The sequence below is a fragment of the Crassostrea angulata genome, chromosome 3, assembly GCF_025612915.1.
Source record: "Crassostrea angulata isolate pt1a10 chromosome 3, ASM2561291v2, whole genome shotgun sequence".
Classification (NCBI taxonomy): Eukaryota; Metazoa; Mollusca; class Bivalvia; order Ostreida; family Ostreidae; genus Magallana; species Magallana angulata.
In genome coordinates, this window is record NC_069113.1 from 40,921,940 (window position 1) to 40,934,994 (window position 13,055).

The following is a 13,055-nucleotide window of genomic DNA, read 5'->3' on the forward strand; positions in this document are numbered from 1 at the left end:
AGTTTAAATCAGCCAGTACCGGAAATGCATGTTTCCAGATTTACTTTTTTGCGTACTGCGTCATCAAAAAGTGGTGTATAGAGCCACCTTAAAGAAAAATTCGAATCTTTTGTTTGCTTTTTTTTTGGGGGGGGGGGGGGGGGAGGGGGGACTTAAACTTGATACAATCCTCACTAACCCTCCCCCTATTCTCTTTTGAGAAGTGGACAGGCATAGCCTACATCCACATGGATGTAGGCTATGCCTGTCCACTTCTCAATAGAGAATAACCCCCCCCCCCCCTCCGGAAATAAATTTTGGATTCATAAATGGTGTTCGTTTTATGTCCGAAATGAATTTTATTTCATAAATAGCATTCAGTGTCTCTTATAAATAGTTGTAGTGGTTGATGAAAAAGTTTCGCCTTTTTCAATCGTTAATCCGGAATTTTCACGTCTGGTCTCTTTTATTAGATCATTACCATCAGATCCTGTGTTGATTTTCTAGAGAATCTAGATATCTTTTTTGTTGTTGAAATTTTAGATGACATTCATGCATAAGTTATGGAATCAAAAGTTCAGCAACGTTCAAAGGAATGGTTTCAAATTCGTAAATCTGTGTTCCTAACATCATCAAAGTTTGGAGATGCTCTTGGTGTTGGGATGGGAAAGCCGTATGATTTCTTTCTCTCTCTAATTTCTGAAGATACTGACGAAGAGGAGGAGGAAGAGGAAGAAGTTGAGTCCTCCAATACAAAGCATGGACTTACTATGGAGGAGATCATCCTGGAATGCTATCAATTGCTGACAGGACACAAAACCCGCGATTCTGGGTTTTGGATGTCTAAAGATAGGATTCTTCAAGATTTGATTGGAAGTTCTCCCGATGCCGTTGTTGTTGATGACGAAAATAAAGACATTGGACTTTGTGAATTCAAGGCGCCCATTTTTAGAATGTACAAGAAAGAAAATTCAGTACATGGTAATATTTTAAATGTATTAGTGAAATCTTCTTGTTATAGTGTAGTATTACTCGAGATTCATTTTGCATTATTTTATTTATAAAGGTATTCCAAGGCACTACATGGCCCAAATTCAAGGACAGCTTGCCATAACTGGATTACCGTGGTGCAATTTTTTAGCTGTGTGTAAAAATACTAAAGAAATAATGCTTAAGAAAGTGTATTTTCATTCAGAGTACTGGGACAATGTAGTGAAAATTCTCAAGCAGTTTTGTTATGCTCTTCAGGTAAGTAGCCCGATTCCCTGGCACCAGCATTCCTCATGTCAATATTCAGTCTCAAGTCTGCGATTAGCACATGTATTTCTATTTCGGTTTTGAGTTGAGATGAACTGATGGATTTGAATGTGTTGGTGACAGTGGAACCTGTCATAATATTGTAAATTCAAAAACATAGATCCAATTCCTCATCACAATGCAACACAAAGAGAGAAATAATATGTAAACTTGGTAATTTGAATCTAAGTATCACTATGGTATTAGCTCAGCAACATAACATGAACCTTTGTTTTACTGCAGTGTTTTACTGTTAATAATTACAAATGAACATATACTGGGAGAATCCTTTTTTGTAGGATGCAAAATTAAGAAAAGAATTGGGATATGAGCCGTTGGATTTTGAAGGAGCAAGAAAACTACAAACTTGGCCGGTACAGATTGATTACCTGCCAGGGGAGCTGTCAATTCAAGTTGAAGATATTCTCCAAATAGATAAACGTGGCCGATTTAGTGGACCATCCAAAGTTTGGTTGTCGTTTGACTTCCTTGTTGGACAGTCATATTCTTTACCCCAAAGGTTAAAAGGATATGCAGACAAGATGATTCTGGATGTGGATGAACAAATTAGTTGTAAAAAAAGGAAGACCGAAGAAGGAGAAGGAAACAGTCAAAAGACATTTACATCCAATGGACATTCATGAGAGTTCTTCAAAATAATTTTTGATAGGAAATGTGACAAATTTTCATTTTACTCAACTACTTGCTTAGGATTCATGCGCTACTGTATTACTTTCACATTGTTTATTGATGTTCAAGTTAAAACTGTTATATTTAATTGATAAATAAAGTGCTTTAATTATTTGAAGAAGACTTTGTTATTCTGCATTTACTTAAGCATGTACAACTGTACATCAATCTAACAGTTTATATTATAACATGTAACAGTAATTCATGATAAGCTATACGATATGTTTACAGAATAGCTTATTGCAAAGAAGATTTACAAGTTTTATAATTTATTCAAATTGGCATGTACATGTACTTGTTATACATACATTGTTTAATTGTACATGTATGTATTACAAATACATAATATCAATGTACATTGTACATTATTATCTTGCATACCATTAACATGATTGAAGTCTGTTCTTAATGACAACCGTTCTTGTAAACATGTTCCTTGTGTAAAAATTATGGCTTTTTTGTTTCTTATATTTCTGGTAAACAGATACATGAATTTGGATGATCACCTCAACAATGATCAATATACAGAAAAGAAACGTAAACAACCCTTTCAAAATGACTTGATGATTTTATTTTGTGATCTTTAATTTACATACAATATAGAGACAAACATTTCATCACACAGTGATTAAAGTGACAAATTTGGAATTTATCGCCTGTAACGATAACGCTTGAAATGAAACCAGAGCTGGAAAATGTTATTCTGAAACTGACACCGAAATCCATGTTTATAGGAGTACTCCCATTCCCTGTGGACAATCTTGAATGCAATGTCCTGAAAAGTTAAAGTTTATGAAAATAATGACATACTTTATATACTACATGTACACATGTATGTGTACATGTACCTCATCTAATCTTACACAAGAACGTCCTGATTAAAATTTTGATTGCTTTATGAAAATATAAACAATATTTCAATTATACTTTGTCTGTTTTGGATAAATTAAAAAAAATATTGTGTCATTTATTTGTCAAATTTGTATAGGAGAACCAGTTAAAAATCAAAATGAAGAAATAGACCATACATTTATTGACATGTCCTCTGTTTTGACACAGTCATGTTAGCATAATAGAATCTAGGTAGTAATGTTGTTTTAAGAAAGTATATAGAGTATTTACTAAATATTCCAAATTTTCATATTCCTAAAAAAAAATCAATTTTTATATAAATCAAAACCAATTTAAGATTTGATAATAAATCTTACTTCATAAGGTGGTCCGGCATGGAATTTTAGGATAGCAAAATCTTTGTTGCCTTCAATTGGAGTCTACAAATAAAATGTTATTTTTAAAAGAATAATTTAATTTACATTTTAAAGATTGAACATTAATTAACTTTTCCAGTAAATAATTCTTCTTCACTTTATCAAGAATTTTTTTATAACCTACATGTACGTTGGTATCCAAGATAAGAAATAATCTTTTTTCACAATAATTATAAGTTCTGAGAAAAAAAAGATGGCTCACTAAAGTGTATTCTGGGGTATCTGTCTTGTCAATCAAATCAGGATAAAAAATCTGGAAAGGGACAAAAGAATGCATTAGTATCACAGGGATGATCAGATGCAGTGGTCTAAAGTAATACATTGTATACAGTCTAAACACACTTTGGTCTGATTTATAACGTGACAATAAATGAACATTTTATACATGTACTTATTAAAGAAAAATAGAAAAATCCACAAATTCAGCTTTTTAATTTGAGTATATACACAGCTCTCTTTCTTAGGAAGCTCATCATCTTGAAGATAGTCTCAAGCAAGTTGCTGGTAGATTCTACATGTACCTGAATATGTGTGCATACTTTTATATACACAAGGTACATCTTGTAGAACAAATATACGACTTACATTGAATTTGTATCCCTGCACAATTTTGGGTGGTGGATTATCAATGTCGTAATGGGTCTGGTTGTACTTGTTCCACTCGAACCCAGTGTGTACTCGATTGAAGAATCGTGGTTTGCGGGGTCGGTACTTGTCTGACCACAGAAACTTCTGGTGTTCAGTTGGAACCTCCACGCTAAACGTCGCCTCATCATCATTCATTCCCTCCCTGGCTTTCTTTTCAAACTCTGTTTCTCCATCCAGCTGGAAAGCACAATACCATAAAATTTTATTTTACCAATACAGTATAACTCGGTGATAGCAAAGTCCTAGGGACCAATGGATTTACTTCGCTATATCCGTAATTTGTTTTATCCGTATGACGAGTTCGTAATAATATCTGTAGCGAACTCACTATATACATGTTTTCTTTCACCAGACTATAATTTTTGCAAATTGAGGCTTAAAGGGGCATGGTCACGATTTTGGTCAAATTTTATTTTTCTGTTTCTATTATTAAAAATGCTTTATGAATGCATTTCTAATGATCAAATGAAATTTGGGTGCCTGTCGATGAGTTTTAAGCAAGGTACAGGGCTCACTAAACAAGGCTCGTGCCCTGTTTTTGTTTACATAGGTCCAATTTACCAGTAAAAATATTTTTCAAGATTATTTGTTTATATTCTTATTCATTTTAAGCATAAAAAACAGTTCCTAACGATTAACACATTCATTTTAGGTCTAAAACTTGAGTTTTCACTTCAACATTCAGAATGTAAAGAAAAGCTTTGTTTATATAGCGAGGAATTGTAAGCTCTGTAATTCGCTTATAACTCAACAAATGACACTTAAATTTTGGTTGCCTATTAAAAATGCCTTACTGAAGCATTAGAAACATTAAAATCGAAAAAATAATTGTTGACCAAAATCGTGACCATGCCCCTTTAAGATAAAAATACATTACTTTAATACCTTTGGTACCTTTTTTAATTGAAAAAATTATATAAAAATAAATTCATTCAAACTATTCTGTTAAATGGTAGTGCACACTTTTTCAAACTGTAAAGAAATTCACTATAAAAGTGTCAAATTTTGTTATTATTCACTGCTACGGGACTTAAAATCAGTTCGCTATATCTGTAAATTCATTATATCCTAATTATATCCCAATTCGTTATGACTATAAAATTTGATTAAGATTTTTTTAAGATAAAGATTTGTTAAGAATTTTACCAGGAACTCAAAGAAACTTTGCTCTATCCGAGAATTCGCTATATTCGTGTTCGTACTTAATAAGTTTTACTGTAATTACATACATGTAGTTTTAAGAATAAGTTACACGTTTCACTATTATGTATAATTCTCTGCAGATAAAATGACTCCTTTATCAGGCATGTAGCATCGTTCCTCAAAATGGAGGGGTCAGACAAAATGCAGTGGGTCAAATATGGCTTGTAAAGTATTTTTCTGTAGTAAATATAAGAAAAAAGATGCATTTTTATTAAAAAGTGGAGGGGCCATCCCCCCCCCCACCTTGCCCTGTGACCAAACCCCTCCCCATCCCACTTCATCATCACTATGGGCTGTTTATACATATACTAAAGATATTTATATTTTCTTGTTTGTGTTAATGATCAATCGTAGAATGCAAAATCCTAGGAGGTGAGTCCTTACCCTGACTCGTCCTGTGGACAACACTTGCTGCCGGGCCAGTTCCAGTTTCCTCATGTCATCCGTGGGGTCATACACGACAGAATCAATCTCCAGATCAGCCTGCCTCAGGAGTTTGGGGGAATACCCCCCAGTGTCATAGTCCACATAGGCCTGGTCCTCCAAGTCTTCCTCAGTAATCAAGGCTTCATCACTGAAACATAAAACATACTGCAAATAACATTTTGTCTGCAAATAGAGTCATATTCCTGATACTTCATGAGTATAAAAAAATGAATATGAATTAATATGGGATTCTACATGTACTTTTCAGGTACCAGGTATACAAAACTGTCTGAAGATTTAGTGTTCAGTTTGCTTACCAAAAATTACAGATTGGGTTACAATTGCATTTTGAAAGCAAAAGTCTTTGTTAAGAGCAAACTACCTGTTGAGTAATATGGGTGTCTATATGCAAAACGATATGTATTTATATTTAGACATATGTAGGTTTTTAATGTTTTAAAGGTACAAAAGAATTACTCTTCGTCTTCTTCTGCTTCAACACTAGGCCCCGCTTGATCTCCATCTTCCTCTGCTTCTACATTTATTGCACTGGTGGATGGCCCGGGGGAAGGCTGCTTCTCTCTGCTATCAGCAGGTGCTGGTGACTGGTTCTTGCTCCTAGGGGGTGCTGGAGACAGTCTCCCGAGTGCTGAGGGGGCGGGGGAGTTCCTCCTGTCAGGGGTGCTATTGTTGCTACTCCCCCGAGACAGCCCAGCAGGGAACAATGGACCTGAGTCAATACCTTGCTACAAATATCCACCAAAAATACATACAGTAATATTACAGACAATGTTAAATTGTTTTATCAACTGGGAGGGTTTTCAAGAATTTTTGTTATCAACAGATTTTCAAGCCAAACTCTCTTACTGTTTAGTGCCAATTTAATGGCATTAAAAATTAAAAGGAATGTTACTTAGATTTAATAAAAAACCAACCTCCTGTTTTAATTTGAAAAGTTTCAGCTTCAGGTTTTCTTGATGCCTCTCACTTAACCTTGTTCTGGCCATGTGTGCTTTCAGCTGCTGAAGTAATGACTCCCAGTAACCTATAAAGTATCAACAACATTGTAACTTCGATATTGTACAGTTATGTAGATCCCTCTAATGTTGGTGGTTCTAAGAGAATCTGTTTATCAATATTACCTCTAATTCTATCACAGACTTTTTATCCAAAATGTTGGTTTGGTTTTTTGTTTTTGTTTTTTTCGAAATTGACATATTGTCATATATATATTGTATCATTATATTTACTACAATTCTACAATTCTAAATACAAGTTATGAAGTACAATGTATTCTATTTGAAGGATAAGACAGCTAGAACTACACTTCCAAACCTTCATTAGTATTTTGGTAAATCAAAAGTTTGATAATTTTTGCTGCTTTGAATAAACAATTCTGATGATCAGTAAGTGACATTCTTCCGTTTTTGTTATGATGTCACCTCATCCACTGACCTACATCCACTCCTTCTCCACCCTGTAACTTCTTCTTTATCTGTTCTTCCAGTAACAACAGCTGATTTGTAGTTTTTCCTTTGAAGATGGACTGAACTTCATGACTGACTGATTCATTGATTCTCTCCCTTCTATCCTGAAAGTCTACAATACAAAGCATCTGAAAACCACTCATTTTCTCTTCTTTTTTTTTTAAATAAAAGAATATTGTACATGTATTTTCTTTTTAACATGTACATGTATAAATCAAAATAGTTATTTTTTGGACTAACATAAAGTTAGGGAGAATTAATCTCTAAGTTTCTTTGGAGAATTTGATTTGTCAAAAATAAACCATTGTTAACAGCACAGAACCAAACAATTCTTGCAACTTGGAAAATTTTTCATTATGTCAGTTACATGCCTGAGAATAAATGAAATTATTTATTATATGGGTTAAGAAACGGGACTGCAGAGAAACAAATTTGTACCTCTCTGACTTGAATCCAGTTTCCTCAACTGGGAGAGCTCATCATTGGCAATGGTAATGATATCTCTCCAGTACTCTACATTTTTGCCTTGTTCCAGTTCAAGGTAGACTTTGATATCTTCTAGTAAATCTTCCAAGTCAGCTATTGTTAATCCCTATCAAAAAAGAAATTTTCCACATTTGGCACTCTGATGTGTACATGCATGTGTTACTTATTAGGAGAAAGAAAATAAATCCAATGCTCAACTCCATGAAAATACATACCGTAATACACTCGCACCAACGATACATTGTACATGTAATCATGATTGTGAAATTATCATATTTATCATTTATGGCCTATGCTGGTAAAATGATGATACAGTATCACGGAAGAAAAGTTTTTAAACACACTGGTCAAACAAATAATCAACAACACAAATCTCAGTTATTCTGAAAAATTCACTGGTCTGCATAGCTTAGCAAAATCATTCAGCTAAGCCATTTTTTATAATGAGGACATTTTTAAGTTGACTTACATAGAGGTATGTGTATGGCTCATGCATTTCTACAGCAAGATCATCTTCCTCTGAACTGATGTACTTGGCCAATAAGTCAATTGGTTTGGCTGAAAAACAAACCATCATTTTATTCTTATTAATCACCAGGAACCATGTTTACATACAGTTGAACTTTGATATCTCCACCACTGATATCTCGAATACATTCAATATGTTGAAGTTTTTAAGTACTAACCATTTATTTTAAAGTATTTTACCCTTGATATCTCAAATACTCAGATATCTCTCAGTTTTCAAACAGTCCCATCTAATTCGCGTTAACAAAGTTTGACTGTAACATATAATAAACGGTATCATAAAACCATGTTTTGTAATATTTTGCAGAGTAAATATTCCAAAATACATCAAAATATGGAAAGAAATCAAAAGTTCAAAATTATATAGACAGATGTTCCTATGATGCATGCTATTCACAGCATAATTCAGACTTTAATAAATTGATGTAACTTGTAATATGAAAGCTAATGCTACCTCTTCCATCTTGAATACGAATCTGTGACCGGAGTTTTGCTTGGTTCAGATGAAACTGAAATGAACATTAAAGACAAAACATAGAATTTCATATGAATTGCAAACACAAGTACAAAATGTATATAAAAGAACTGCATTTGATATTTGTAAATCAATGTTAATCATAATCAATCTTTTAAAGATAAATTTTGCTGAAAAAAAATTGATCTCTGGTCAACCCTGTACAAATTTTGTTTACTTGGATGGATGAACATAATGATTAATGACCAATGCAATGTACTTTAACTTAATTATTTGTAATAATTGATGATCTTACATAATCTTCCTGTTTTTCCCATTCTCTGTAGTACTCTGATTCTTTTTCTCTCTGCATAAGCTCCTATGAAATTAAACACTAAATGTAAGTGACTGTTACAATTGATCATCTACGATTCCAAAATGATAACCATTTAACTTCCTGGCTTCCAAAATAAAAATGACATTCAATCAAAAACAGATATTATGTCTCAGTAAAAAAACTGAAATGCATTGCACAAATTGTATTTTTTTTTTTAAACCAGTATATACACATCTCATACACTTACTCTTTCTTGATCCCTCTCTTCCATTTGTCTTTCTCTCTCTAATCTCCTTTTCTTGACTTTTTCCAACTCTCTCTGCAAATTTTCAAAAAAAAGTGTATGCTAAAAATTCAAATAAGCTGTCTTAAATAATACCCCCAAAAATTAATTACATAGGAATCAAAATACCAACCAAAAAAGAGATGTTTTGTGATGTTTGTTGATACATGTATCAGTTTCAATATCAAAGAAAAATGACAGATATACATTGTAAGTTACATGCACATACATTAGGGGTTGGTAGATTCAAGAAATCTATCATGATAATTATGAAATAGGTAATCTTATTTTCAAATACAAAGACCAAAAATATCAGAAATCCTATCAGTGTGAAAATTGTAAATATGGTTATTTACATAAATAGGCACAATATCTGTAAGCCAGTGTTCACTAGTAATACCCCCCACTCTGATATGAATAAACAAAGTAAGCACAGTTGACATTTAACAGAAAGTTGACTTTGTCACTTCTGATTGGTACTTAAATAGATGTGTTTAAATTTTAAGCACCTGCAATGAATAGTTGCTGAAAAAAATGCAACAGAAATTTTTGTTACAGACAGACAGACCGACAGACCCACAAGGGTAAAACAGTATACCCCTTCTCCTTCTGAGCAGGGGTATAATAAACACATAGAATGTCCAAGTACATACATTTTGAGTAAATGATTATTAACATATTATCGTCCTAGGTGTGCAGTTCTTTCACATTCAAATTTTACCTACCCTACTCTCCTCCAGTTTCATTTTCTGATGCCTATGTATTTCCTCCTCATTCAGATGCTTCTTCCCTTCTTTTTCCATTTTCTTGCCCCAAACAAATGTGTTTAAAAGACTTTCATCCCCGAAAGGATTATCTGAATTTGTGTACCCCTAAAACAACACAAAAGTTTCTCATAAATATAATTTGGATCATGGGAAGTACCGGTACTCTTGTATAGTTATAACGTGCTCATGAATTCTAGTTTCTTGAACAATAAAATATAGATAATATACCAAATAATCTTTATCCCAGCCCATTTTCTCCTTACGCCTTCTCTCTTTGGCTTCTTTCTTTGCCAATCTTCTAGCACGTTTTTCCTCTGGTGTTTCCATTTGTTTCAGTAACTCTTTTTCTTTCCTAATTTGTATAAAATACATGTATTGATATTATGTGTCACTGAAAAGTGTACATATTATAAATAACTTACAAGGGCTGGATGACTGTGGCCATTTTTAGACTTTATTGGTATCTTTAATAAGAAAATTACTGCATGAAGCTATAAGAAAAAATTCAAATTTTAAAGCAAAATTATATGAAATTTTTCTTTGCTTAATAATACAGTAAAACTCGTATAGTATGAACATGCATATAGCAAAATCTCGAATATAGCAAAGTTTTTTTGAGTCCCAAGTTAATTCTTAACAAATCTTTGCAAAATGTTACGGTTATAACAAATTCAGATACAAAAAATATAGGAGTATATCGAACTGATTTTGAGTCCAGTAGAGGTGAATAATAACAGAATTGAACACTTTTATAAGAAATTTCTTTACTGTTTAAAGTTGGCACTACCAATTAACATGATAGTTTGAATGATTTTATTTTCACATAAATTTTTCAATTCACAATCTGATTATAAAAGGTATCCAAAGAATGTATTTTCAATCTAAGCTTCAACTAGCAAAATTGTAGTCTGGTGAAACAAGACATTTATGACTTATTTTATGTAGTGAATTTGCTACAGTTATTTTGACAAATCTGTTATACCAATATAACAAATTACTGATATAACGAAGTATATCCATCAGACCCTAGGACTATGCTATAAACAAGTTTTACAGTAGTTCACAGCTTAAAAATCATAGTTAAAAATTTAAGATAAATCATTTGACTAATTTGTTGACCATCCAGCCTACTCAAGAAAAATTATCAAATCTTTGGCCACTTTCAAAAAAACATCATTTTGTCTTTCAATTGAGAATATTTATTGCACTGTTGTAATTTGAATCAAGGTTTTAAACAACTTAAAGGTTTGAAACATTTTAAAAATAAATTAATGGCGAAGCGAACAGCATGGTTTCTTTTGCTCATTATATTCTTTATACCACTTTATATTCTCAAATGGATTGAAAAACCTGTGAGATAGTAAGATGATTAAAAAATCTCACAACTTACTTTCTTTCTTCTTTACTTTTTATAATTTTCTCAATTTTTTCCTTTTCAATGTTTTTAATTCGAGATGACCCTCCATCGTAATCTGACTCAGATGAAGAACTCGAGGGTGATCGTCGCCTTTTACTTTTGTGTGAACTCTTGGATGACCCTTTATACTTGTCCTTTTTTCTCGAGTCTGAGCGAGATCTTGATCTTTCCCTGATCACTGGTGATCTAGATCGTGATCTACGTCGTCTGGTTGGGGACCTGGAGTAGGATCTGTACCTCCGCAGTGATTTCCCTCTTGAGGAATCAGACTCTGAATCACTGTCTGATCTATCACAGAAAGAATAAGACAAGAAATACAACAAATGAAAAGATTTTCAACTGTTCTAATACAACTACAAGCATAAATCGTCTACTCTAAGATTCCAAATGATCAAAATATAAATAATCTTTCAGAAAGCCGGTTTCATAATTCTTTAATTTAAATACCTTCGCTTTTTATCCTTTTTATGGCGGTGTTTATCTTTAGATTTCTTTTTGTTGCCCATTTTCACACTTTTTCTTCAAATTCGTAGACCAATCGTACATACAGGAACTTTGAGATAGAATACTAAAATTAAAACTTAAACTGGTGCACTACTTTTTCCCGGTTTTGAATAACGAAAAACGATCTTTTAAAAAATTAACCCCACGGTGATTAGGAAGCTATTCCAGGAATTTTCGTTTGGAGATTTCTGCATTTCGACATCTTATGATCAGAGGTAGAGTGTCTTAGAACTGCCGTGGGTCAAGGGCGAGGTCATTGCGAGGACCCATGCAGGGGCTCTTAGAGATGTTAAAAATATCATATATGGCCAGAAATTAGTCCTGACTTTTACCCCTTTCTATTTGTAACCAGTAACATTGGTTACATCAGTAACAATGTTTGATTATGAATGATTTTCAAACTTTGAAATAAAAATATCTAATGAGTTAAAGTAAAGAAAATTGTATCCATAATTCTTAATTTTTTTATATATCGGGTATATAATTTATAATTAAAACAGCTTTCCTTTAAACTTGCTAAAAAAAGTTGTACGAAGTTGGCGGTAATGGACCTAAATAGTCTATATTGAGGAAAATAGTCTATACTGTGGAAATTATAGATTAAGAATAATAAATTTTCCATTTCTTTAGCAAATGTTGTAAACGAGTTAAACCATGCACCGACGCTTTTAATTTATATAAAATAAATATGATACTGCATTGTACTCTTTTAAAAAATGCTTCTTACATGTAGAATGCAAGTCAGTTAATGGAATAGATTCAATTATAAATTACATATACAGGATAGAAACATCATTTGTATACACACATTTGAACTTTATAGACAATTTAATTTTAATATACCGGTATCACTGTTAACAACCCCTAACGCGGGGGAGTCGACAAAAAGTAGGTGGCAGTCGATTTCAACGCATGGGGGAGTCGATTTTCTTCGCTTCGAAGACCGAAGGAATTTAGGTCACGCCTTTTGTAGGTATTTATAAGAAGTATTTCCAAAAAGTCTCAAACACTTCGAAACTATTTGACAGATTTCAAATTCACGGTGATCGGGTGATCTAAATATGCATGATTTGTAAAATATACGACTTACTTTGGGATACAGACAGTTGAAACAGGCGAACAAATGATCAACCTTGTAAGTGCAATAATCAAATCTTAACAAACCTTAGGAAAAAATGAATAATCAAGACATTTTCTGTTTAGATGTAACGGTAACGTAGGGGAGAGTCGATGTTCGGAAAACATCGCGCGGGGGAGTAGAACAATGAAATCCAATTCACTA

The 13,055-nt window shown here is 32.9% G+C and overlaps 2 protein-coding genes across 2 annotated transcripts; one reads left to right on the top strand and one right to left on the bottom strand.

Annotated features, from left to right (window-relative positions):
• The first annotated feature begins 487 nt into the window (after positions 1 to 487).
• On the top strand, positions 488 to 2,040 carry LOC128176252 (uncharacterized). The gene is made up of 3 exons (XM_052842451.1): positions 488 to 960; positions 1,046 to 1,227; positions 1,575 to 2,040. Exons 1-3 carry the CDS (start codon positions 543 to 545, stop codon positions 1,917 to 1,919), a joined length of 945 nt encoding a protein of 314 aa, XP_052698411.1. The 5' UTR covers positions 488 to 542; the 3' UTR covers positions 1,920 to 2,040.
• A 473-nt stretch (positions 2,041 to 2,513) lies between these two features.
• Positions 2,514 to 11,982, bottom strand: LOC128176251 (cactin-like). Its single transcript, XM_052842450.1, has 17 exons — positions 11,717 to 11,982; positions 11,243 to 11,557; positions 10,081 to 10,204; positions 9,811 to 9,957; positions 9,050 to 9,121; positions 8,782 to 8,844; positions 8,466 to 8,520; positions 7,953 to 8,041; positions 7,436 to 7,589; positions 6,966 to 7,109; positions 6,446 to 6,555; positions 5,988 to 6,256; positions 5,469 to 5,658; positions 3,819 to 4,058; positions 3,436 to 3,486; positions 3,174 to 3,236; positions 2,514 to 2,740 (listed from the first exon to the last, which is right to left on the bottom strand). Exons 1-17 carry the CDS (start codon positions 11,773 to 11,775, stop codon positions 2,615 to 2,617), a joined length of 2,271 nt encoding a protein of 756 aa, XP_052698410.1. The 5' UTR covers positions 11,776 to 11,982; the 3' UTR covers positions 2,514 to 2,614.
• Between the last annotated feature and the right edge of the window lie 1,073 nt (positions 11,983 to 13,055).

Excerpts from the sequence above, each read along its gene's own strand:
- LOC128176252 (XM_052842451.1), top strand. The coding sequence starts at position 543 with ATGGAATCAAAAGTTCAGCAACGTTCAAAGGAATGGTTTCAAATTCGT. Across the intron at positions 961-1,045 it reads GAAAGAAAATTCAGTACATG|GTATTCCAAGGCACTACATG; the intron begins GTAATATTTTAA and ends TTATTTATAAAG. Across the intron at positions 1,228-1,574 it reads AGTTTTGTTATGCTCTTCAG|GATGCAAAATTAAGAAAAGA; the intron begins GTAAGTAGCCCG and ends CCTTTTTTGTAG.
- LOC128176251 (XM_052842450.1), bottom strand. The coding sequence starts at position 11,775 with ATGGGCAACAAAAAGAAATCTAAAGATAAACACCGCCATAAAAAGGAT. Across the intron at positions 7,110-7,435 it reads ACTGGATTCAAGTCAGAGAG|ACTTTCAGGATAGAAGGGAG; the intron begins GTACAAATTTGT and ends TTTGTATTGTAG. Across the intron at positions 3,237-3,435 it reads ATACCCCAGAATACACTTTA|ACTCCAATTGAAGGCAACAA; the intron begins GTGAGCCATCTT and ends TTTTATTTGTAG.